This window comes from Mus musculus, chromosome 7 (genome assembly GCF_000001635.26).
Source record: "Mus musculus strain C57BL/6J chromosome 7, GRCm38.p6 C57BL/6J".
Taxonomy (NCBI): domain Eukaryota; kingdom Metazoa; phylum Chordata; class Mammalia; order Rodentia; family Muridae; genus Mus; species Mus musculus.
This window is the reverse complement of record NC_000073.6, coordinates 30,888,169-30,914,997: the sequence shown is the minus strand read 5'-3', so window position 1 is coordinate 30,914,997 and position 26,829 is coordinate 30,888,169. Positions and strand designations below refer to the sequence as shown.

The following is a 26,829-nucleotide window of genomic DNA, read 5'->3' as shown; positions in this document are numbered from 1 at the left end:
AAGGGCCCCTTTGTGCCCCCCTCCCCCGGGGGCAGGGAGGAGCTGGGCCCTGGAGGCAGGCGGCCCCTGGCACCCAGGGGGCAGAGGAGGGGCTGGCAAGTGGGGGCCTAGACCCTGGGAGCCCAAGGGACTGTAAGCCCGGCCAGCCGAGCAGAAGGTGCAGAAGTCAGATCGTCCAAGTGAGTACTGAGGCAGAGAGGGCTAGGGTGAAAGACCCCCAGGGGGTCGGGGGCGCTGGACATCAGGGCATGTGCAAGGCCAGGTATGCCAGCAAGCAGAGGAGGGCCACCGTGAACCGGAGGGCCACTTGCTTCGAACAGGGCAGGGTATTGCTTTGGAATGGGCTTCCAAACCAACCAAAGATCTTAGTGGAGGCAGTGGGGGGGGGGGGGAATCAGAGATAGCAATGAGGCCTTGAGAAGTGACAGAAAGAAAGGACAAGGGGACCTCATTCCTGGACCTACCTCATCAATGGTGGGAACTTCTGCAAGGCCAGCTCCCCTGGGGTTTGCAAAATTGGGAGAGATGGAACAGTGATCTGGATTGGGGGAGAAGGGGTGGTACAGAGCCATCGGACACGGGGATCCACCACATGGATGTGGATGAGGCCAGCAGGCTGTGAACACCTGGGCACACAGTGAGGGTGACAGTGTGTGTGTCCTCCTCCCCTGTGCAGCCTTCTGTGTTAGCGTTCCTCAGCTCCTCATTGCAGTTCCCTGAAGAGACTTGGTAGGTGTGTTTTTCCCTATCTCCACCCCTTCGTTGGATTTGTTTGTGTTTGTTGAAGTAGGGCCACTCATAGCTCAGACTAACCTCCAACTTGTTAATGTAACCAAGGCTGATTTTGAACTCTTGATCCTCCTTCCCTCCCTTCCCAAGTTTGGGGGCGACAAGTATGCAGTCACTGCTCCCGGATTCTCCAATGGAAAGCTAACATGATGGATGTGGGATCTGTTTGTCTTGCAGATAATTGCCTTGTGGCTCTTTAGAGGGCTTTTTTTCCCGTTGTCCTAGCTGAGATTGCTTAGGCCCACATCGCAAGATCAGAATTTGCCCCAGAGGAGAATGCACCCTGTGCATGACTGTATCACCCATCTGCTTGTGCTGAGTTGATTGGTCCTTACCTCTGGGTATCTCCCGTTGCTTCCAGTCACAGATGCTAGGCCCACAGCTGCCCTGTGCCCACAGATGTGTCTGGGTAGAGCTCTCTGTGTGCGCAGGTTCTTGTGACTTGCACACTTGCGAGCAGGAAATCCAGAGCCATGACTACCCAGGTGTGCATGTCCAAGACTGAGGACAGTCAGGTGGTCTCCGCATGGCCTGAACCAGGATGCTTCTCTGTAGACACAGGGGTCTCAGGGTAGGGGTGTGTCCTCATGGGTCTCCAAATCTCTGTTCTGTAAGTCTGCTCTTGCTGGCTGTCACATTTCCTACTAGCGTTTGCATGTTTCTGGGCATGCGTCTGCATCTGTGGGAAGAGGGCAGCCAAGGCCGGGAAAAGCAGCTACTTCAAAATCCTGGCTCTAGTCCAGATCGACCCACAGGGCAGCGGGGGCCAAGGGGCCATCGCCTCTGGCTTCTCCTGGCCCCTTGCAGACCCCAGTCAGGAGCAACCAATCTCACTCACACTCCACCTACCCCTAGGAGGTCTCTAGGATGGGGCACCCACACCCCCAAAGGAACAGGGCTCTTTTGTATTGGCTACTGGCCTCTGGTGAGGGTGGGGACACCCTGAGCCTGCTGCGGGTGGGAGAGGGCGGCAGGAATTCACACGGCATGCTGGGAATGCTGATGTTGTGAAACCCAGTCATTGATGGGGCTGGGTCCTTGCCTGCCTGCCACCCCCAGGCCTCATCTGCTCATGGACTCACCACTTTCTGTTCCCCTCATCTTAGAGCTACCATTCCCTTCCTTCCCCATGGCACTCCCACGCCCCAGCTGGGGCGTGGGGTGTTGTGGTGGTACAGTATCTTTGAAGCTGTGTGGGAGCATCCTGGGTATCCACGGGTACCAGAGACTGTGGGGATGCCCTTACAACACGGACACCGCCCATAGTATACATGGAAGAGCAGGGTGGTGGGCTTTCACCCCATAACCCCTGACTGACTTATGTTCTAGGTTGAAAGGCCACTTCAAGTGGAATCAGGAGACATCCCCAACTCAGGGAGACTAAGGTGAGTGGTGAGATACCACTGCTTTCCTTATCCAACTAACCGATTCTTATCTCAGGAGGAGAGCTGCTTCTGCCTTTGCCTAGCACTCTCTGAGGGACGGAGAAGCAGGAATGCTTACTTAGATCACTACTAACCTGCCCCAACCATGCAGCGACAGCACAGCTTGGCTGCTAAGTCTGTAGACCAGCTATTTGACCTTAGGCAAGCTATGCACCCTCTGGACTTTAGAGGCACACAGTCAAGCTCACCTACCTCAATGACATCAGAGTTGTAACCCCAGTGCCCACTTGAGACACAAGAATGACAGACACAAGGCAAACATCCCTAAACCACCTAGCTGAAGAACGGTGACATCTATTACTCTAAAGATCTCTGCAGTTACAGGCAGGGGAGATCTGGGGTCAGGGATGAGGTGTCCGGGCCCGTGTTTGGGCTGGGTGACTTGGAGAAGTTTATTTAACTTCTGGTTTCAAGCCTGGGGGCTGTGCCTGGCTTGTAGCACCCAGCTCTGACTGATGGAATGTGGGGCTCATTGCAGAATGAGAAGGATGACATTTATAAATGACAGCAGCTAACCTTGGCCCAGTGTCCTCCACCTCCTGCGGTCTTCTAAAGATTTTATTTATTTCATGTATGTGAGTACACTGCAGCTGTCTTCTGACACACACCAGAAGAGGGCATCGGATCTCATTACAGATGGTTGTAAGCCACCATGTGGTTGTTGGGAATTGAACTCAGGACCACTAGAAGAGCAGTCAGTGCTCTTAACCACTGAACAATCTCTCCTCCCCCCCCCCACCCCCCCCACCCCCGGTGCAACTCCTGTGGTCTTCTAAAAGCCTGCTCTTGTCCCTCTGCAGCCCTAGCTCAATCACTTGCTAAACAAGATGATATTCCTCGCCACCCTGCCGCTGTTTTGGATAATGATTTCAGGTAATGGCTGGGGAGACGTGTCCCAGCCCCAACATTCCAGGCCAGTGGCCCACGATGGGAACTGTTGGAGATGATGGGGTGGGCTCTGTCCCTCAGCTTCTGTGCTCCTGCCCATCTACAGCTTCTCGAGGGGGCCACTGGGGTGCCTGGATGCCCTCGACCATCTCAGCCTTCGAGGGCACGTGTGTCTCCATTCCCTGCCGTTTCGACTTCCCCGATGAGCTCAGACCGGCTGTGGTACATGGCGTCTGGTATTTCAATAGTCCCTACCCCAAGAACTACCCACCGGTGGTCTTCAAGTCCCGCACACAAGTGGTCCATGAGAGTTTCCAGGGCCGCAGCCGCCTATTGGGAGACCTGGGCCTACGAAACTGTACCCTGCTTCTCAGCACACTGAGCCCCGAGCTGGGAGGCAAATACTATTTCCGAGGCGACCTGGGTGGCTACAACCAGTACACCTTCTCGGAGCACAGCGTCCTGGACATCGTCAGTGAGTCGGGTCCCTCAGGGTTGGGTGGGCTCCAAAGAGCTACAGCAGTGCTGAGAGGGAGGGTCTGATGGGTGTCCTCAGCACCTGGGCCACCAGCTCTGAATGACAGACCCAGAAATGGACAATTTAGCTGGGTGCAAACCCCAGTGCCCACGTGGGCCATATGAATGACAGATATAAACAAAGTGGGCCCTAAGTGGTCCGGCTGCCCTCTGAGATCACCCTTATTATTCTAGAGTCATCTAGAGCTAAAGACGGAGGGCTGGGGTCAGGAATGAGGCTTCTCGATGCCTGCTTTAGATGGGTGACTTTGGGTACCTTGATTAAGTTTTCTGGCCCTTTGTTTCCCATGCACAGCCAGCAGGTAAATGGCTTTAAGGCTGGGAGCTGTTTGCAACACCAGATCTGAGTTCTGGCTGGTAGAGGCAGGACCCCTCCTGTGCAGGCACACTGTTTGCAGTAGAAACCAACACTGGAAATTTGGGGCTAACAGCTGAGTTCATGCACTTGCCTTGCATGGTTGTATTCCTAATAAGACGGGGGGGGGGTAGGGGGGGTATCACTAAAATGGCGCAGTGGGTAACGGTGCTTGTCCCCAAGTCTGACAACCCAGATCTGATAAGTGGAACTCACGTGGTAGAAATGGTGGGAGAACCAACTCCTGCAGGTTGTCCTCTGACCTCCACAGGACATGCACATACACACACATATATGTGTGTGCTCACACACACACACGCACAAATGTAAAAAGAAAGAAAGAAAGAAAAAGAAAAGAGGGAAGAAACAAAGAAAGGCAGACAGACAGACAGACAGACAGACAGACAGACAGACAGACAGACAAAGAGAAAGAAGAGAAATAAAAAGACAGGGCCTGATGGTGTAGGCCTTATTCCCAGCCACTTGGAAGACTGAAGCAGGAGGACTACAAGCCTATCTGGGATACTGAGTTAGTTAGAGGCCAGCTCTAAGAACTTAATAAGACCCTCAAAATAAAGAGTAACCAGAGGGATAAGGATGTATCAGGTCCAAGAATTGATCATCAAAGTGGGTTAGGGGGAGGAATGGGGGGAGGGGAGACAGATAGCTGTGGCCAGGTTTGGCAGTTAAAATAGAGGTCCCTGCCCGGCCTCAGGGACTCTCAGTGCCTGATTTCTGAGAGGCATCCCTAATTAGAGACCTTAGATTAAGTTTCCCAGCAGCGTTTGGTCTTTGTGAATACGCACACTCCAGCCCTGCCGTGGAAAGAGACCACATCACACACCTCATGCCCAGCACACCAGAGTGTAATGGAGCACACCCCCAAACCACACATGTGCACCCACAGAAAACATGCAGCTCCCCACCCCTATACCATACCCGGCTTAGCTTGCTTTCTATAGCTGCGGTAAACACAGTAACCGAAAGCAACAGGGCAGGACAGGGGATAGTTCAGTTAAGGCTCAGGTCAGAGTCCATCACTTAGGGCTGGGACAGAGGCTCAAGGCATGAACCCGGGGCAGGAACTGATGTAGAAACCACAGAGGGATGCGGCTTCCTGGCTCACTCCTCAACCTCACATTCAACAACTTTTTTTATACCTCCCAGGACCACATGCCCCACAATGGCTAAATCCTTCTGCATCAATCATCAGTCAAGAAAATGCTCCGCAGACTTACCACTCGGGCCAATCTGATAGAGCCATTTTCCCAATTGAGTTTCAGTCTTCCCACATGACAGGTTGATACAAAATCAAACAGGACAGTATCACATACCTATACATATACGTCACACCCTGACAACTGTCCCTCCTCCCCAACACAGTGGCCCTCCCAGGTTGGGGATATATACAGGGACCACAGAGGAACTTAAGTGAAATAGAAGGTCCATGTGCCACAGAAGCATCCTGATAGGCTGTGTGAAGTGCTTGGGGGGGGGGGGATGTGAGTGTGTGTGTGTGTGTGTGTGTGTGTGTGTGTGTGTGTGTGTGTGTGTGTTGGGGGGCCGTGACCAACACCTGGAAAGGGTGTAGCTGATGCGGTGCACTGGGCATTCAGAGGGATAAAGTCCCAGGAGTGGAGCCGGACAGGTGGGCCAGACGACAGCCTGAGACTGCTCCTAGAACCCTTCTTTTTCTCCTCCTCCTACACAGACACCCCCAACATTGTGGTTCCCCCGGAAGTGGTGGCAGGAACGGAAGTGGAGGTCAGTTGTATGGTGCCGGACAACTGCCCAGAGCTGCGGCCAGAGCTGAGCTGGCTGGGCCACGAGGGGCTGGGAGAGCCCACTGTGCTGGGTCGGCTGCGTGAGGATGAAGGCACCTGGGTGCAGGTGTCGCTGCTACACTTCGTGCCTACTAGAGAGGCCAACGGCCACCGTCTGGGCTGTCAGGCTGCCTTCCCCAACACCACCTTGCAGTTCGAGGGTTACGCCAGTTTGGACGTCAAGTGTGAGCCTGGGTGCGGGTTGGGACAGGGGCGGGGACTGGAAGAGACGGGACAAGGAGTGGTAGGACAGGGAGACTGTGGGCGGGGCTTGGATGGCTAGGACTTGGGGGCGGGACTCTGGAACAGGACCCCGTTCGGAAGATGGGGGGGGGGGTACCTAGAGGGAGGGGCTTGGGGCGGGGTCTACGCTGGTTGAGTTAAATTAGGTCTGGTGGGTGGGTCCTGGAGCGGTAGGACCCAGGGAAGGGGGCCTGGAAGGTGGGACGTGGGGCGGGGCCTGGGCTTCTGGCGCAGTCCAGGATTTGATGCACCCATTAATCAGCCGGCTGACCCTTCGCCTTATCCCGGGCCTCAGACCCCCCAGTGATTGTGGAGATGAATTCCTCTGTGGAGGCCATTGAGGGCTCCCATGTCAGCCTGCTCTGTGGGGCTGACAGCAACCCGCCGCCGCTGCTGACTTGGATGCGGGATGGGATGGTGTTGAGGGAGGCAGTTGCCAAGAGCCTGTACCTGGATCTGGAGGAGGTGACCCCAGGAGAGGACGGCGTCTATGCTTGCCTAGCAGAGAACGCCTATGGCCAGGACAACCGCACGGTGGAGCTGAGTGTCATGTGTGAGTCTCCACCTGGGGCATCCATACACTCCTGGAGGAACTACTAACCTTAAACTATAGGAACTTACTTGCATTTTGCAGTGGTAGTTTAATGGAAGAGCTGAGGACACCCCAGGCATCAATCAGCCTCATTGCGAGGACCTGGCTGTAATAGGAGAAAGATGCTATCAGAGCACGACCCTTAACTGAAAATCTAACACAAGCCATTCATGCATGTATTCATTCATTCATTCATTCATTCACAAATATGTATCGAGGCACAGTGCCCAAAAAAGACAGTCGCAGCCAGTGTTCACTCAGCTCTCCCTGACTGGCTTCCTCTACGCCTCCTGCTCAGCTCCCAGAAGCCTTCCCTCACCATCCTTCTTAGAACCATGACCACCCGATTCCTCCTCCCTAAGATTTTGGGTTTTTTCCATAGCACAAATCTCTGGCTGAAAATGTATTTTATTTCCTTGCACAGCATCTCTCCCAAAAGGGACTTGCTCAGCTAGAATAGCTCTTGTCACTGGGCAGGGTCTTGTCCCATGTTGAATGATCAACCCTATTCTATGAGGCTGGAGTTATTAAGCCCATTTTCAAGATGGAAAAAAAATGATTCCAGCGTTAAGACACAGGGTCTGCATAACTAGGATGGGGTAGCGCCAGCATCCAAAGACAAGTTCCTAGACCACACACATAATTCCAACATTCAGGAGGTTAAGGCAGGAGAATTATTTGCCATGAGTTCAAGGCCAGTCTGGACTATATAATAAAATAAAAGAGCAGCCAGGGCTACATGGCAAGAACCTGTCCCAAAAGAAAATGAACAAATAAACAAACAGCATTAAAAAGGAAAAAAAGATAGGGTGGCAATTCACATAAATAAGACAACCAGGACGGGGTGGGATTGTCGGGGTCACATTTGGTGGTGGTGGGGTGGTTGACCAGCAAATCAGCAGGTCCCATGGGTTCTGATTATTCTTAAGACTTGTGAGTGCCTCTTTTTCTTTTAAATAATTCATTTGTTTTTATTTACGTGCATTGGTGTTTTGCCTGCATGTGTATCTGTATGAGGGTGCCAGATCTTGGATTTACAATCATGAGCTGCCACGTGGGTGCTGAGAATTGAACCCCAGTCCTCTGGAAGAACAGCCAGTGCTCTTAACCGCTGAGCCATCTCTCCAGCCACAGGTTATGATATTTCGTCTCCCCGCAGATGCACCTTGGAAGCCCACAGTGAATGGGACGGTGGTGGCCGTAGAGGGGGAGACTGTCTCTATCCTGTGTTCCACACAGAGCAACCCGGACCCCATCCTTACCATCTTCAAGGAGAAGCAGATCCTAGCCACGGTCATCTATGAGAGTCAGCTGCAGCTGGAACTCCCTGCAGTGACCCCCGAGGATGATGGGGAATACTGGTGTGTGGCTGAGAACCAGTATGGCCAGAGAGCCACTGCCTTCAACCTGTCTGTGGAGTGTGAGTGCCCCTCCCCCTCCGCTTCTACCCATGTGTTCCAGCCAGGGTCAGCTTTGTCTGTGGCTGATGAGGATGGGGAAGAGGAGGGGAGCTGAATCCATGCTAAGAATATGAATCTCCCATCGAGGATACTGTGTTTCGGTGTTGTGGGATTGAAAGGAGCTTTGACCAAAGGAGTTCAGAATCCTGTGGTTACTGCTCTTTTACAGATTTAAGAAGGGAACTCTGGTACTTGTCCCTTGGAGAGCATTGCTAGGTACCAGATGTGGTTGGATGTGCTATATGCAGGGACCCATTCCATCTTCGTTCCATCAGTACCCTTGTTACAGAGAAAGAAACAAACTGAGGCCCAGAGAAATTAGGACACTTGCCTGAGGTCACACGGCTAAAGAGTAGCAGGTTTTAAGAATCAAACCCAGGTAGTGTGGCTCTGCTCTGCACAGCCTAGAGTCGATCACCCTGAGCTCATACACTGAGCTGTTGCGGTGTGCTCCTGCGGGGTGGGGGATGGGACCAAGGAGATGCCAAGCTTATTAGCAGACACCACACAGTCAGAGGAATGTTGACACACACATAAGCTAACGTCCTAGAAGTAAAAGCAACTATACACTGCCAACTAGCACCTGGCCTGAGCTCTCTGTGGCCGACTACTTCACCCAAACCTACTCCCGCGTTCACTGCAGGTGGTAGCAGCCAAGTTCCAGTTTTGTTTTGTTTTTTTTTTTTGCTTCTTGTGCTTTCTAAGAATTTCCAAACAAAAAGTGCTATCTCCTTGTTTCCAGTTCCCAGGTTTCCTTCTCGGCCTTGTCTGGCATATAGCACTGACCTCTAAACGGTTCCTCTTACAGTGCTGCCAACGGAACTCAGGGCTTTATGTGTGTCAGGGAGAGGCTCTACCACTGAGCCACGCCCCCCAGTCCCTCACTGGGGGATTCTAGGCAGGGGCTCTACCACTGAGCCACGCCCCCAGCCCCTCACTGGGTGATTCTAGGCAGGGGCTCTACCACTGAGCCACGCCCCCAACCCCTCACTGGGGGATTCTAGGCAGGGGCTCTGCCACTGAGCCACGCCCCCAGCCCCTCACTGGGGGATTCTAGGCAGGGGCTCTGCCACTGAGCCACGCCCCCAGCCCCTCACTGGGGGATTCTAGGCAGGGGCTCTGCCACTGAGCCACGCCCCCAGCCCCTCACTGGGGGATTCTAGGCAGGGGCTCTGCCACTGAGCCACGCCCCCAGCCCCTCACTGGGGGATTCTAGGCAGGGGCTCTGCCACTGAGCCACGCCCCCAGCCCCTCACTGGGGGATTCTAGGCAGGGGCTCTGCCACTGAGCCACGCCCCCAACCCCTCACTGGGGGATTCTAGGCAGGGGCTCTGCCACTGAGCCACGCCCCCAGCCCCTCACTGGGGGATTCTAGGCAGGGGCTCTGCCACTGAGCCACGCCCTCAGCCCCTCACTGGGGGATTCTAGGCAGGGGCTCTGCCACTGAGCCACGCCCTCAGCCCCTCACTGGGGGATTCTAGGCAGGGGCTCTATCACTGAGCAACATGACCAGTCCCAGTTCCTTTTCTGCAAAGGGAGATGACAAAACCTCCTCAAGAGTAAGATGACTGTGAGGACGAAAGGAACATGTCCTGTGCATTCTTAGATATCTGTGTCTTGTCCCATTAGCCTTTCTTTGGGACTCAAATGGGTGTTTGTCACTGCAGCCAAAGATTTGTCTGCTCCCTCCTCTATGCAGAGGTAAATATTTATCTGGGATGCTAAGCATTTCATACCTGTCTTTGGAGTCCCATAGCCTCTTAAGATTTATTTATTTTCATGTATTAGTGCTTTATCTGCAGATACACCTGCATGGCAGAAGAAGGTATTGGATCACATTATAGCAGGTCATGAGCCACCATGTGGTTGCTGGGAATTAACTCAAGAGCTCTGGAAGAGCAGTCAGTACCCTTAACTGATGATCCATCTCTCCAGCCCAGAGTCCCCTAGCTTCTTGTGAGCTAGCAGCACCTCTCCCTTCTCCAGGAACCAGGAAGGTTGCTCAGTTGGTGGAGTGCTTACCTAATATGTATGAAGCCTGGGTTCCATCTACAGGGTCGCATAAACCCCACATGGTGGCCTGGGCCAAGCCTGAGTGTCTTGTTTGTTTGTTTGTTTGTTTGTTTGTTTATGGTGTTGATGATATAGTGTCCATCCTCTCATGAAAACAACCTAAGGGAGGCATGTTTATTTCACTCATCTTTCCAGGCTACAGCCCATCATTTTGGGGATAGCATGTTGACAGGAACTTGTTGGAGCTGGCCATATCACATTCACAGCCAAGAGCCTGGAGATTAATTGGCTAATGCCGAGCTCAGCTTTCTCCCCTTTTCATTCAGTGTGTGTGTGTGTGGGGGGGGTATGAACTAGTGTTGTTAACATTCAGGATGGGTCTTCCCTCCTTAACTCAATTAAGAAAAATCCCACTCTGGCATGGCCAGCCTAATCTAGGCAGTCCCTCACTGAGACTTCCTTCCCACAGTGTTGAAAATTAACACCATGACACTGGGGTACCCAGGACTCTGACTCCCAAAACCCAAAACCCCAAACCCAAAGTCTCCCCTCCACCTTTCCGTCTCCATCCTGAAGGCTCACCGGCCACACTCTGCCAGTAGATGGCAGAGTTGGGATGCCAATGCCAGGCACCCCCAAACTCCCCATTCTTTGAAATTATATCAAGGGATTGTATACTTCTTCTGGAACTTCCTGGAAGTTGGAAAGATACTAAGTACGAGCACAGGCTGGGTACCAGCACTCGAGCATCTGGAGTGGACACTTGTCACCAGTGTGTTGGTTGTGATGTCCTGAGTGGGAGTGGTTCAGAAATGTTCTAGAATGGTCTTTTTAGTTCAGATTTGGTGCTACTCATGGCCTCTGGGCTGAGCTGACTGCTCACCCCTACAGAGAGCAGAGTGTGTATGCATGGTACCTATTTGCTTTGGCTTTGCAGAGACGTGCACTGAGACTCCAGCCAGTTACCCAGCTCCGGTGCACACTTATCTGCTCCTGGGACTTGCTGCCTACCATTGTTACTGGCTCACTCCTCTGGGCTTGAAAATGGGTGGAGTGAACCAGCTGATGGTCTTTTGCCTGCGTGAGTGGATTTAGGTCAGAGTTCACTCAATACCAGCGCTTTGGTCTAGAACCAGCAGAGAAGCGTTGGATAGCTTAAGACTGATAAAGAACATAGTCTTAAAAGCATAATTTAGAGGCTGGGGAGGTGGCTCAGTGGGTTATGTGATTCTGTACAAGCAGGAGGACCTGAATTGAAATCCTATGCACCATGTTAAAAGAAACATGCACCTGTAATCCTAGTGCTGGGAGCAGAGACAGGATTCCAGGGACTGCTGGCCAGCCAGCTGGTGGTGAGCTTCAGTGTTAGCGAGAGACACAGTCTCAAAATGTAAGTGTAAAGTGATAAAGAAATGCATCCAGTGTCACTCTCTGACACCCACATGTGCATTCATCTATACATGCACAACTGTACAGAACTGCACATATATCATAACTCTCTCTCTCTCTCTCTCTCTCTCTCTCTCTCTCTCTCTCTCTCTCTCTCACACACACACACACAAACACACAAATGCATCATTTAGCTGAGCATGGTGGCTCAAGCCTATAACCCCAGCACTTGGGAGACAGAAAACCACAGAGAGTTCCAGGCTATTCAGAGTTATATAACAAGACTCTGTCTCAAAAACAAACAAACAAAAGCATCACTCAGTGTTCTAGCGTAACATCTATTCTGGGGAAAAGAAGGACAGAAACCCATTTTAGACGACATGTATAATCAAAGCTATGAGTGCAAGGCTTGGTGGAGGGGGGGTTGGAGGTAATGAAGAAGGGGCTCAAGATTAAGGGGTCTCCAGGAGGGGGCATCATCAGGGCCAGGGGAGAAGGAAGGAACTTGCCAAAGGAGGCTGTAGCTTGGATGGGTCAAATGGATAAAGCCCATTGGTCCCTCTGGAAAACAGTACTCCAACCATTGTGATCAGAGGCCATGACCAAAGTTAGAGATGGTGCAGATGGGAAAACACAGCTATTTTGTCCCATATGGAGGCTGGGTTCACCTCAAAAGCAGAGGCAGGAGAGTCTCTCACAAGGAACATCCCAAGTCCCTGAGCTAATATGGATTGGGATTCCAAAGAAGAAAGAATCCTTGCGCCGGGCGTGGTGGTGCACGCCTTTAATCCCAGCACTTGGGAGGCAGAGGCAGGTGGATTTCTGAGTTCGAGGCCATCCTGGTTCATAGCATGAGTTCCAGGACAGCCAGGGCTACACAGAGAAAGCTCATGTCAAAACCCAAAAGGGGTGGCAGGGCAGGGAGTGGAGAAAGAAAGAAAAAATAGAAAGAATATTCAGATGGTACATTGGTGGATGTTGGGTGTCACAGTGACCCGTGTAAAGCGTCTATTAGGAGAGCTTGTGTGCAAAGGGGGCTGTGATATCCTTGTTAGGTACAGAGTGGGAAATGAGTGTCCTTCTGAGGTCCCGCCATGTTAAATTCAAGTCTATCTCTTGAATCTCCCTATGACTGTCCTCAAGCCCAGAGGCCCTGGTGGTATGTAAGAGTATAAGTATGTTGGCTTAGGCTGATGGATTTCTCTGTTTGAGACAGGATCTTACTATGTAGCCCTGGCTAGCCTGGAACTCTCTAAGTATACCAGGCTAGCCTTGAACTCACAGAGATCTACCTGCCTTGCCTCACCAGTACTGGGATTAAAGGCATATACATACTATCACATCCAGTGCTTTGCTGCAGGGTTGTATTCGGTCTGACAATACAAAGTGGGCAGGGTTACAAAGTGGTTGAGAGTTCCAGGTTCCTGGGCCAGGACCCATATAGAGCTATCGCACCACCTGGCCTTGCCCCTACCCAGGAGTCCTGGAGGCCCAGCTTCACTCTTAGCCTTGGTCTTAATTTTGCAGTTGCCCCCATAATCCTTCTGGAGTCACACTGTGCAGCGGCCAGAGACACCGTGCAGTGTCTATGTGTGGTAAAATCCAACCCGGAACCCTCTGTGGCCTTTGAGCTGCCTTCCCGCAACGTGACTGTGAATGAGACGGAGAGGGAGTTTGTGTACTCCGAGCGCAGTGGCCTCCTGCTCACCAGCATCCTCACGATCCGGGGTCAGGCCCAAGCCCCACCCCGCGTCATTTGTACCTCCAGGAACCTCTATGGCACCCAGAGCCTCGAGCTGCCTTTCCAGGGAGCACGTGAGTGATGTGATCTGGGGGTGGGAGCCACAGGAAGAAGGGGGACCCTCTTGGATCCGCCACACCCCTACTTTTGCTTCTGATCCAGCCACTGAGTATGGGTCAGCTATGTAGATGATAAAAGAGAGAAAGATGTTATCTAGATTTGCCATCCCAGCTACATGGGAGGCTGAGTTCTAAGCCTGTTCAGGAAACTTAGGAAGACTGGAATTGGCTCAGTGGTAGAGCCTCTGCCTAGAATCCCCCAGGGAGGGGCTAGGGCCCAGGGATGAATCATTTACTTAGTACTTAGGAGGCCATGGGTTCAAACCCCAGCACTAAAAAAAAAAAAAAAAAAAAAAAAAAAAGAGAGAGAGAGAGAAAATAAATAAACTCTCTGTTTGTAACTGATGAGTCAAGGCTGCCTAAAAATTTGGGCTCTGACTCCCTGTGCCATCCTCATGCCTACCAATATCCCTGAGGGCTCCTGGTCTCGTTCTCTACCCTTAGACCGACTGATGTGGGCCAAAATCGGTCCTGTGGGTGCTGTGGTCGCCTTTGCCATCCTGATTGCCATTGTGTGCTACATCACCCAGACGAGAAGAAAGTGAGTGCCCGCCAGGCTGATCTGGGGACGTGGAGTCTCCAAGTGGGCTGGTAGGAGAATGTGGAAGGCTGGGGTGAGGAGCAGGGGTAGATCTGTATGTGCAGGGAGGGCAGTTGCCATACGAGAATGTCTCCCTGGGGACACATGTCCACGTTCTATGCTCCAGGCTCCTTGAAGTTTCCCACCTGGTATAAACACCGGAGCCCTGGAAGCAGGGAAGAGAGGAAGCCTTTCGTGTGTGTGTGTGTGTGTGTGTGTGTGTGTGTGTGTGTGGAGAGGGTGCCCGGAGTCCCCAGTAAAACTGATGTTTCATGCCTCCCTGCAGAAAGAATGTCACGGAGAGCTCCAGCTTCTCAGGGGGAGACAACCCTCATGTCCTGTACAGCCCCGAATTCAGAATCTCTGGGGCACCTGATAAGTATGAGGTGAGAGGGCCACACCCCTGTGGCTCCCACTTAGCTTGGGAAGGACAGGATGGCAAGGTTGCTAAGGGTGGGGGTGGGACAAAAGGGAGGCCAGACTCATGGGTGTTTGTAGGGCTGGGCTGGGGCTAGAGTTTGGGGAGGAGGCTCCTTGCTGAAGTTATGCAGGAGGGTTGAGGGAATGGGGCCTGGGTAGCCCTGCCCTCCCTGCCTGTGCCTGTGACTGCGTTTCCTTCTTCAATAGTCCAGAGAGGTCTCTACCCGGGATTGTCACTGAGAGCCCCAGGAGGTAGGTCCCGGGGGCCTCAGTGTGCCAGCCTCCGGGCCCTAGCTGGGCTTCGGGGTTGGTGTGCATGTTTGTGTGTGTTCCAGTCATGTGTCCTCAGCACTCTTTGGTTAATCCCAGCCTTGCTCAGCAGCCCTGGCCTTGTCTTTTCTGTTCCTTCGCTGATCCCCTTTTTCTGTCTGTGGCCACTGCCCTATTGTGTGTCCAAATGCTAGTGGGGTGGGGGTCAGGAGTAGAGAGCTGGAGAAGTGGGGAATCACACCACCAGGATCCCCTCAACTGAGAGAAGCCCTATCATATCCAAAGAGAGAACGGTTTACTGAATGGGGCTCTTTGCAAGCTTCCAAAAGGGTGGTCCAACCAAGATTTAATCTAGAGAGGTGTTCTGGGTCCAGTCATGCACCCTTAAAGTTATTTTCTCAAAGAGTGCTTCTTGGAACCTGGGATTCCTAGGGCAAACATCAAGGTGAGCAGTGAGATAGTGGTTTTACTGGCATCAGCACTTGCAAAGCCCCTCCCCCCACCCCCAAGTAGGACATGATGACTGTAGAACTCCCTGAGCTGGTGGCCCCTGAGAAAAAGGTGCCAGCAGCCCAGCCTTTGCATGGGACCGTCAGAGAGAGCCACGCTGACGGGTTGTCTTCTCCTCTCCATAGAGTGAGAAGCAGCGCCTGGGATCTGAGAGGAGGCTGCTGGGCCTTCGGGGGGAATCCCCAGAACTGGACCTCAGTTATTCCCACTCAGACCTGGGAAAACGACCCACCAAGGACAGCTACACCCTGACAGAGGAGCTGGCTGAGTATGCAGAAATCCGAGTCAAGTGAGGACGCTGGGGGCTGGCCCTGTGGCTCACCCCCCATCAAGACCCTCGCTGGCCCCCACTGGCTGTGGGCTCCCTTTCTCTTGAGAGTAGTAGGGGTGAGGGCGGGAAGGGGCAGGACAGGAAACAGTGAGGTCCTGGGGGCCTGGCCTCCCCTCCTTCCCAGCTGTTCCTCCTTGCCAACATTCCTTGCCTACATTAGAGCTCCCCTCTCCCTTCCTTTTAACCTCAGCTGTTGAGAGGGGTGCTCTGTCTGTCCATGTTATTTATTGCTATCCCTTTCCTGGTCTCCTGTCCCTTACCTGGCCCCAGGACCTGTACAAAAGGGACATGAAATAAATGTCCTAATGACAAATGCCAGTCTAGACCCATTCTTTGGAGGAAATGGGGTGTATTAGTAATACTTTTCTCATCGCTGCAACAAAATACTGGACACTTTTGTAGTTACTTTTCTGTTCCTGTGGAAAAATCGCATAAGCATAAGCAACGTAGGATAGAAAGGTTTGTTTGTTTGTTTAATTTGTCCGTCTTTAAAGATTTATTTATTTCATCTTATGTGTATATGTGCTTTGCACGCATGCATAGAAATATACCACGCCTGGGGCCTGCAGAGCCAGAAGAGACCATCAGATCTCCCAGAACCGGAGTTACAGACAGTTTCGAGCTGTGATGTGGGAGCTGGGAATGGAACCAGTGTCCTCTGGAAGAGCAATGAGTAACCACTGAGCTCTCTCTCCAGACCCAAGACAGTGTTTTGGCTTATGATTCCAGTATAGACTTCATCCTGACAGGAAAGACTTGACAATAGACATGAAGGCACAGGAAGGAGAGAGAGAGAGAGAGAGGGAGAGGGAGAGGGAGAGGGAGAGGGAGAGGGAGAGGGAGAGGGAGAGGGAGAGGGAGAGGGAGAGAGAGAGAGACCACTTGCCAGAGAGAACAGGAAGTGGGGTTCACACCTCCACCATGAGCATCACCAGTTAGAGACCATGTGTCCAAGGACATGAGCCCAGTGGGGTAATTCTTTCATTCAAACCACCCCAGCAACTTAAGAAAAAAGGGGGTGTCTTTTGGCTCATGGTTTGAGGTCCATTACTGCAGAGACTGCATGGCCATGGGACAATGAGACACTGTTCCCATGGCAGCCGCAGTCCGGAAGGAGGGAGGACTGCTACTTACCACCCAGTTCACTTTCTTTTTATTTGGTCCAGGACCACAGTTCACACCATGGTGCTTACATTCAAAGTAGGTCTGCATAGCTCTACCTAGAAGTGTGTCTCCTAGGTGATTCTGAACCTGGGCAAGCTGACAATGAAGATTAACCACCACGTTAATCTTCCATTGTTTCTGGAATGATCTCAGCTTTGCCTTTACCTCTGCTGGGCTCTGCGTTGGGGCAAGATCCTGAACTCACACTTGGCAAGCGAAAGGCTTGTCCTGGTCTACCGCCTAGTTGTCATCTAAGGATTGTGGCTGGTCTTCGAGACTTTGTGGGTTCTTTTTCCCACCCTTTATCCTCCCCACCCCCACTCCCATTTCACTCCCTAACACTAGACAGGAGAGAAACAAGGATAGAGGGGAGAGAGAGAGAGAGAGAGAGAGAGAGAGAGAGAGAGAGAGAGAGAGAGAGAGAGAGAGAGAGAGAGAGAGGAATGAGAAAAATCCCTGACTCTAATTTCTTTCCTTTAGTTTCTTCTTTGACCATGGCTACTGACAAACCACAACCAACCTAAGTGACCAACAACCATTCCCTCCTCACCTCTCAGGGCTTTCTCTCATTTATATACCCGCTGAAAAGTTCTCAGAATTCCAAACGCCACACAACTGTAGAAACCATCTGCAGCTGGCCAAACAACACCTTTGCGAGAGCACGAGGCAAATCATAGCCAGCTGCTGCGAACAGTTTGAAGCAGCCCCAGATCCCCACATCTGGGCTTAAAATGAAAGCACATTCTTATGATATTTCTTCTTCTTCTTCTTCTTCTTCTTCTTCTTCTTCTTCTTCTTCTTCTTCTTCTTCTTCTTTTTCTTTTTTTAGAGAAACCAAAATTCTGAACTTCTCAAAATTGTCACAACAAGGATTGTCATTTCTGCTTTAGCTGTGGTCATGTTGACCACCTGGCAACACTTTCTCAGACTCTCACCAATTAGGAAGAAATCTGCCCCCTCTGAAGAATTCAGCCTCCCTGAGTGCTTCAGTCCCCACCATTCCCTGTTGTGGGCACCTTGCTGGCTTTATTCCCTCACTTCCCTTACTTGTGGCCATTGCAGGTAAAGTGGGAACCATAGACCCAGCACCTCACAGGTGTGTGTTGGCTACACTGTTGTCCCTATTCTGCCACACTGCACTTCAGAACTTCAGCTTTAATTAAGCCCTAGCTGTATACTGAACCCCTGTGGGAAAATGAGGCTGTTGGGAAAAAGGATAAATCCCCACCCAAATGGCTACGAAGAGGTTCAGTAACTCTAAATGGGGAGATGTGTACAAACATCTATTTACTCTAGACAGGGTACCTAGAACAGACCAAAGAAATGGCCTAACTCAAGCTCAGTGAATGAAGGAACTGACTGTGGTTAGGTACAGAAGCGGGAGACAACTGCACCATTGAAAAGCCCAGCATGGGGCTGGTGGGATGACTCTGTTTAAAAGTACTAACTACTCTTCCAGAGGTCCTGAGTTCAACTCCCAGCAACCACATGGTGGCTCACAAGCATCTTTAATGGGATCTGATGCCCTCTTCTGGTATGTCTGAAGACAGGGAAGAGTGTACTCACATATATAAAATAAATAAATCTTTAAAAAAAATAAATAAGGGCTGTAGGGATGGCTCAGCAGGTAAGAACACTGACTGCTCTTCCAAAGGTCTTGAGTTTAAATCCCAGCAATCACATGGTGGATCACAACCATCTGTAATGAGATATGATGACCTCTTCTGGTGTGTCTGAAGACAGTGTACTTATGTATAATAATAAATGAATCTTAAAAAAAAAAAAAAGAAAAAGAAGGCTGGGTGATGGTGGCACACACCTTTAATCCCAGCACTTGGGAGGCAGAGGCAGGTGGATTTCTGAGTTTGAGGCCAGCCTGGTATACAGAGTGAGTTCCAGGACAGCCAGGGCTATACAGAGAAACCCTGTCTCGGAAAAAAACAAAAACAAAAATAAAAAAGAAAGAAAAGCCAGGCCTGAGTGTTATCTCAAAAGAGCTACATGTCTGGATATGCAGGCAGCAAGCATGACTAGCCAGAGTCTTATGAAGCGGTCCTGTGAATCCAGCAGCATCGATTTGGGGACTTATTAGGCAGCTGAGTCCCCACCCCACCCCTCCCCCATCCCCGCAGGACTCAAAAACTGCAGCTGTCTGCAAAAGCTGGCATCATTGTTGTTTGAGAAGTAGGAGTTGCCTGAGCCTGGGGGTTTTAAGCGGCTTCTCTAAATTTCTTCCCTTGTGGGTACCTATAGAGTCCAGTTTTGAGCCACAAGCTTTGTCTCTAAGGCCATTCTGTTACCACTGTGCCTCCTGCCATTTTGGCTGGAACCACCAGCAATGTACAAGGTCTCAGATCTTCCCCTGCTCTAGGACAGCTTACAGTCTTCTAGAGAAGGACATGAAGCCAACAGGCTTATACAGGAGACCAAACTGAAACTTGTCAGACCTGCGCCTACGGAGATGTGTGGGGCTTTTGGAGTAGGGGACAGAAGTGAGGCTTAAGGTTTTAGGGGTCTGGGGATCTGCAGGAGAGTTCAACTGTGTCAAGACCCTCCCCTGATAGTGGTGGCATGGCTTGTAAAATCCCAGAAGATAAACTGGGTGTGGTGGCACATGCCGATAATCCCAGATCTCAGAAGCTGAGGCAGGAGGATCATCATGAGTTTGAGGCCAGCTGAACTATATGGCAAGACCCTACCTCAACCCCATCCCCAACCCCAGAAGCTAGAACCAGGGCAGCAAGGCAAGATGAAGCTGGGGTAAATTTGTCTTTTGAGACAGCTGTGGTGGAAGTTTGGTCCAATTCCCACACGCACACCACTTGTTGGTGGGCACACCCTGACACACCTTACCAACAGACCCTGGCTCCAGCTGGTCTGGCCTGGTAGAGCTGCATCCTGAGGACTTTGCCCTTGGGAGAAGAGCAATGTCAATAAACAGGCTTGAGGGGATAACCTCCACCTGACCAAAGTACAGTCTAGATTCGTGGTTTTCAATCTTCCTGATGTGGCGACCCTTTAATACACTTCCTCAGGCTGTGGTGAACCCCTCAACCATGAAACTATTTCATTGCTACTTCATATCTATAATTTTGCTACTTTTATGAATCATAAATATATGATATGCAGGATATCTGATATCTGACCCTTTCACTGCAACCTCTGTGAAAGATCCTTTGTCCCCTCCCCTCCCAAAGGGGTGTGACCCATAGGCCAAAAAATCACTAGTCTAGAGCCACGCTGGTGCGACAGATAAGTCTAGAAAGGGTGTCCTTGTGGAGGTCTTATTTAGGGTCTACCAAAACAAGAGCATCATATTGAACCAGTAGTTCCTTAAGCAATAAAAACACAGGAAGAGATCAAGTTTAAAAAGAAAAGTTAAGGGTCTGGAGGGATGGCTCAGTGATTAAGAGCACCGGCTGCTCTTGCAGACCTGGGTTTGGTTCCCAGCACCCATGGTGGCTTCATGAGCTACAACCATCTACAACTCCAGTTCTAGGGGATCCAGCACAGTGCACACATGTACATGTAGGCTAATCACTCATACACATCAAATAAAATAAAAGAAGAGAAATAAAAGTCAGAACCAAAAAACCCAGCCAAAAGAGAAAAAAAAATCAAGGAAATTGGGGGTGGTGGTACAAGCACTTAGGAGGCTGAGGCAGGAGGACCTGAGTTCAAGGTCAACCTGGGCTACATAGTAATATGATGTTACAATGCAGTACAATACAGTATAGTACAGTACAATACAATACAATAGTGAGTTGAAATTTGTTTTTTGTTTTTTTTGCTTTTTGTTTTTTGTTTTTGGTTTTTGGTTTTTGGTTTTTCGAGACAGGGTTTCTCTGTATAGCCATGGCTGTCCTGGAACTCACTTTGTAGACTAGGTTGGCCTCGAACTCAGAAATCCGCCTATTTTTATGTGTCTGTGTGTTTTCCCACTTGTCTGTATGTGCACCCAAGGAGGGAGGCCAATTCTCCTAGAACTGGAGCTGCAGGAGTTGTGAGTCACCTACGCTGGGTAATGGGAACTAACCACAGATCCCCTGCAAAGGCAGTATGTGCTCTCAACTGCTATGCCATCCCTCTGGCCCCTTGCGTGTGTTGGTTTAAAAGAACAGAATAAGTGTAAATTGTTCAGATCATTTCCAGACGGGACCACAGGGATTGAAGGCTGTGAACAAACCTTCAGGGTTCATGGTCATTGATGGAGAAAGAGGACAGTGGGGGTCAGGACCCATGGAGGAGGACCCAGTGGGACTCAAGAATGCCCAAGAGAAGACAGGAGTCTAAAATGGCCCCGTCTACTTCCTTGGATGTCAGAAAAAGAGAGGGATGGGGGAATTCTAAGAATGGTTTCCTCTGGCCACGTCTGGGCCTGGGGACAGGAAAGGCTGATGGTGCCCTTCCCTTGAGAAATACCAAGGGAGCAGAAGTGGACACCAGGACACAATGACTTACCACCATAGAGAACCAGGGATGAGGTGGGGCTGGCTGGAAGAGGACTAGCAGGGTCTCCTGGTCTCAGACCAGGAGGGGTGGGCTGCATAAGTTATATGCAGGATCGCCATCACCAAACCGTGGCTACGACTCAGGCCTCTCTGTTCCTTGGCTTCCACCAGCCTCCTGAACATTCCTGGGTGCAAGGTTCAAGAAAGACACTGAGATTGCTGTGGGTAAAAAGTTTATTAAAAGGGTTATTTTAATGCCACGAGCAGACAGACAGACTACAATGTCAGGGGCTCTGAGTTAGGGTTCCTGAATCCGAGATAGACAGCATAGTGCAATCTCTGACAAGAGGAACTGGACCCACATGGGGAGTTGGGTACCTTATCATAGCTTTTTGAGGAAGGGGTTTTTACAGCACAACCCTCCAGCCAGGATCTCTGATTCCCAAGCAACAGTCAGGGAACGCGAGTGAGGGCAGGATGTGTGTCTGGCTGTACCCCTTAGGTATGAATGTATGTTTCCAGGTGAGCGATCCCAACACGTGGAAGGAACTCTGTTAGCCGCAGAGTCTCAGTGTCTTGGTGGATCCCTGCAGGTATCTGTGCAAGAGGAGGGGCCCGCAGGCATTGTGGCCTGAGCAGCAGTCTGGTCTGGATTCTATTCCTGAGTCACTTCTAGCTGGGGTGATGTAATTCAACCCTAACCTGCCCCTATCCCTAGATACTGGCCGGGGCAGGCACATCCATTATCCTTGAAAGGACTTGCTTGAAAGGCACAGGAAAGACCTAGACCATATTCTCAGCACAAAGGAGATTGATTTGCCCCAGAGGGACAAAGGGAGGGAATAAGAGACAAAGACAGGAGACAGAGGAGGAAGGAGGAGAAGGGAACAGAGAAAGGGAGGAAGGATATTTGTCCTGAGGGACAAAGGCCTGCTTCTGGATATGGGGGGACAGACGAGGCCTGTAGGCAACAGCGGTTTATAAAGGGGAAAGGGGAAACCCTGGGTTAGGGTGGGGTGTTTAATTTTAACTGGGCATGTTAATTAAGGAGGCCAAAGAGGATTTTTGATAGCTGGACCTCAGTGGTCAGCCCCAGGGGGAAGAAGTGGCCAAATAAGGAAACAGACCTTGGTAGCTAGCTTTAGGAATGTGATCTAACAGGTTTTTAGCAAGGCAGCGGGAATGGGGAGAAGGGCAAGGTCTGCTAGAGCCATATTTGCCATGCTCCCTCGGGGCAGCTAGAGCCCCTTCATTCCTCACTGTTAAAAAAGGCTGCAGGCTACATCCAGAACTTTCCTGAAGCTTGGCTGGCTAAGCAGGGCTGGGCTCTGGCCACAATGGAGGGAGGTGGGAACTCACAGCCCAGAAGTACCATGTCCCTTCTTCCCCACCAACTTTGGTCTCTCAGACGCATCTGCTTACCTCACAGGCAGGGGCAGCAAGATGGCAGGCAGGGGTCACCGCCCCACCCCTAAAGTCAACCTTTCTGAGCTATCTTCCCTGCAGAGTGAGTGGAAAACCATATTTTAGTCTCCAGGGTCCTCCTGTCCAACTTAGTAGTCAGAGGTGTGATCTGTCAATGCGACCAAACATCCCATAGAAACAGGTCAGGGGAGGAAAGGGTCACTTCAGCTGATGGTTTCACAGACATTTCTGCCCATCATGGTGGGAAGAGGTATGGCATTACCAGAGTCTCCTCACATCCCGCAGGACCAGGAGGTAGGGAGTGAGACAAGGGCTTGGCTACGTAAACCTTCAAGGTCCACCCCTAGGGTCCCTCCCACTTCTGCCAGTCAGATCAGACTCCGGCTTCTGGAAGCTCCACACATGACCTTTCAAAACAGTACCACCAACTGGAGACTGAGTTCAAAATACAAGCCCGTGGGGGACATAACAGCCACTAGGAGGTCACAGGCCACCGAGCAAGTGACACATCTGCAGTAGCATCAGCTGCCTTTTGCACCCATACATTTTGTGCCACAGACACACGGGAAGCATTTCACGCACTTGTGATTTGGAAAGGGTGACCACACAACACACCCTTAAAGTCGATCACACCAACATCATCACTGTCCTTAGACCAGAGGCAGAGATGTCACGGAGGGCAACTGGAAACGTGGAATCTAAACCCCAGGCCTGTTTACCGCGTGCTGTGCTATTCCCTGTAATGTTGTAAAGCATTATGACCCTGTAAGCCCTGGGGAGGGGCACCAACATCATTCACGTACCGTACGTAGTTCTGTCCAGGAGCCTGGGGGTCACAATCAGATTTAGAGTGCCCGCCCTGAGCGCTCTCATTTTCCTGCCTCCATTGCTTTCTTAGTGAGGATGTGACAGTCAAGTTGCCCTAAATGGAGATCATTTATCTCACTGGAAGGAAAAAGAATAATATCAAAGCGACTGTTCCCAAGAGTCCTGCCTCCATGCCCTGGACTTTTCCAGAACTCTTTGGTTACCCTAAGACATCTATGACCTTTTTCCTCCTGTGCAGTCTCAGCATCGTGGGTGGCAGAAAACCCAGGCTTCCCTCCGGGAACCGAGATGGATTCAAGTCCAAGAAAGTCCTCCACCTAAGGCTGTTGTAATTTGGACGTCTGGTCTGGAGTCCCACTCTAAAACAAATGTTTTATTTTTATTTATTTATTTTTTATCCTCTTTCCTTTCCAACTCTGTCTCTCTCTTAGTTGGGACCTCCTAGGAACCCTTGCATGCTATAAAAGTATTTTACCACTGAGCCCCCTCACTGGGAGATTGTAGGCAAGTGTTGTACTGCCGAGTTACATCCAAACTTCACTTCTAATTCTGTGACAACCTCACCAAGTTACTCAGAAGAGCTTTGAACTTACTTTGTTGCTCAAATGGTCCTTGAATTTATGAATCTCCTGCCTCAGCACCTGCACCACCAGGCCTAGTTTTATTTTTTTACTTTTCTCAGCTTTCTATTTTTAAGTAATTATCAACACAGGAAGTGGCAAAGATAGAGCATAAAGGTCTGTGTGGCAGTCACCCAATTTACATAATTACAGTACAAGGTCCTCGGCAGGGACCTCACAGTGGGAATGCGTGTGTACAGCTCCACAGGGTCTCATCTCACAATTTTACATGTGTGTGATAGCCACACACAGTCAATATGCAGAGTCTGTGACCACTAAGACCCTGCTCTCTTGTGCTAAAACCTCATAGTACAACACTCCTTCTCCCTGTCCTGACACCCTGGCAAGGGTCATTTCACCTTGTCCTGATGCCTGGGCAATGGGTCATGTCACCTGCATCTCCATCATTCCGCCACCGTGGGAAAACTGTGAGCCGTTGAGGCTGACGCTTTCACTCTGAAAGGATCTCCAGAATCACCAGGGTTTCTCATTCTCACAGTGCCTCATTTTTGAAAAGATTTCAGCCTTTGAAAGTCTCATACATTTATGCATTGTATATTGGCCATGCCATCTCCCTCCAACTCCTGTTGCCCAGTACCATCGTCCCCGGCTCCATGAGTGTCCTTGACTTTTAATTCTTCCTTGGCTGTGGGATGATGGCTCAGTGGTTAAGAGGACTTGTCTCCTCTTGCAGTGGATCTGGATTTATTTCCCAGTGGCTGCACTACGGCTCATAGCTATCTGTATGTCCAGTTCCAAGGGATCCAACATCATCTTCTGGTCTCCGAAGGTACTGCATGCACATGGCACACATACATATACGCAGGGAGAACACTCATATACATAGAATTAAAATATTTTAAAATATTTGGGTTGGGTTTTTTTTTTTTTTTTGAGACAGGGTTTCTCTGTGTAGCCCTGGCTGTCCTGGAACTCACTCTGTAGACCAGGCTGACCTTGAACTCACAGAGATCCTCTGCCTCCTAAATGCTGGGATTAGAAGTGTGTGTCACTGTGCCTGGCCTAAATTATTTTTTTATTGCTACATGTTTAATATGGGTTGTTGTTGTTGTTTTGTTTGTTGTCATTTTTGTTTGAGGCAGGGTCTCACTATGTAGCTCTGGCTGCCCTGAAACTCACTAAGTAGACCAGACTGGCCTTGAACTCACAGAGACACCTGCACCCACACCCCAGATACTACACCCAAGTGTTGTCTTTTGAGACAGTGTCTCACTGTGTAACCCTGGGCTAGCTGGAACTTGTTGTGTAGACCAGGCTGGCCTCAGGCTCACAGAGGCTCCTTACCTCTGCTTCCCAGATGCTCTGAGCAAAGGCTAGACCACCACATCCAGCTTCCATTGCTTCATAGAATGACCTCAGTATCTTCAAAGTCCACAGCCACAGATGCAACAAACTGTGGATCAAAAATACTTAAACAAGTTGGGAATGGTGGTAAACACCTGCAATTACAGTACTTGAGAGGCTTTGAAGCAGGGGGATTGTGAATTAATTTCAGGGCAACTTGACTGCATATAAGGAAACTCTATTTCAAAACAAACAAACCAAACCAACAGCAACAACAACAAAAACAACAGAAAAACCCAAGCAACCAAACAAAAACAATACTCTGTATTGTCACTCCATAACAATGTGGTATGATAACTATTTTTCTAGCATTTACAGCATGATCCAAATTATAAGCAACCAGAGAGGAGTGAAAAGCAGACAGGGGAGGGGGTGGTATAGCTCAGTGGTCAAGCACTTGCCGAGCACTTGCAAGTCCCTGGGGTTGACTCCTAACACCACAATAAAATAAAATAAAGTAAAAGGAATGAAAATAAATGCAATAGGGGCCGTGCGTGTACGTTACAGGCAATGTTTCTATGATCAGACTGAGCATCCCTAGAATTTGCTTCCTGAAGAGGATCCTGGCTTAGTTATCATAGGTATTATTAAGGAACAGCTGGTCTCCATGCTACGGACGCAGCTCAGTTTGTTTAGCTACTCACCCATGGAAGGGCGTGTTCATTTCCCCCAGTGTTTGGCTGTCACAAAGAGAGCAGCAGTGAGTAATTTGCACAGGTTTTTGTACACAGACATATTGTTTTATTTATTGAGGACAGAAGGCCTAGGATGTAATGGATATGTCAAGGACAGGTACAGCTTGCTCAGTCTGTGAAGAAACTGGCGAACCATTATCTGGGGTGGCTGTGTCAGTTTACAATCCCACCTGCAGTATATGAATGATCAGGCTCCTGAATCCTCAACAGCATCTGATATTGCTATCAACATCATCATCTTCATCATCGTCGACATCATTGACAGCAATGGTGGCATTGTGATCATAGTCATTGTCATCACCATCAGGGGTTCATTCTGTAACCCCAGCCTTGGAAGGTGGAGACAGGAGGACCAGGAGTTCAAGACCACCCTTTCCTATATAGCAAGTTTAAAGCCAACCTTGGATAGAAGAGACTATGTATTCTTTCTTCTTCTTCTTCTTCTTCTTCTTCTTCTTCTTCTTCTTCTTCTTCTTCCTCTCCTTTTTCTCCTTCTTCTCCTTCTTTTCTCCTTCTTCTCCTTCTTCTTTTCTCCTCCTTCTCCTTCCCCTCCTCCTCCTTCCCCTCCTCCTCCTCCTCCTCCTCCTCCTCTTCCTCCTCCTTCTTCTTCAGTTGGGACTGCAAATTGCACTCCAAGCCCAGTCTAACCGGTCAATGTGTTTTTATTTGAGTTCCTCTGATAGCTTGGTTTGGATTTACCCTATGCCTAATGATGCTGAATGTCCCTCCTGGTGCCTCTATGCCATTGTGCATCTGTTGCCCTCAGTGAAAAGCCT

The 26,829-nt window shown here is 50.4% G+C and overlaps 1 protein-coding gene across 14 annotated transcripts; it reads left to right on the top strand.

Annotated features, from left to right (window-relative positions):
- Positions 1 to 75: 75 nt before the first annotated feature.
- Positions 76 to 15,823, top strand: Mag (myelin-associated glycoprotein). 14 transcript variants are annotated; one of them, XM_030242190.1, is made up of 14 exons: positions 98 to 179; positions 677 to 729; positions 2,119 to 2,174; positions 2,713 to 2,805; positions 3,035 to 3,107; positions 3,229 to 3,597; positions 5,726 to 6,022; positions 6,376 to 6,633; positions 7,832 to 8,092; positions 13,062 to 13,349; positions 13,839 to 13,935; positions 14,261 to 14,360; positions 14,602 to 14,646; positions 15,300 to 15,823. In XM_030242190.1, the coding sequence occupies exons 5-13, from the start codon at positions 3,062 to 3,064 to the stop codon at positions 14,632 to 14,634; spliced, it is 1,749 nt and encodes a 582-aa protein (XP_030098050.1). In that variant the 5' UTR covers positions 98 to 179; positions 677 to 729; positions 2,119 to 2,174; positions 2,713 to 2,805; positions 3,035 to 3,061; the 3' UTR covers positions 14,635 to 14,646; positions 15,300 to 15,823. The 14 variants fall into 14 exon arrangements, with proteins under 14 accessions (NP_001333015.1, NP_034888.1, NP_001333016.1 ...); XM_030242189.1 differs by having other exon boundaries at positions 2,713 to 2,809; NM_001346086.1 differs by lacking the exon at positions 677 to 729 and having other exon boundaries at positions 76 to 179; positions 15,300 to 15,818.
- Positions 15,824 to 26,829: the final 11,006 nt, after the last annotated feature.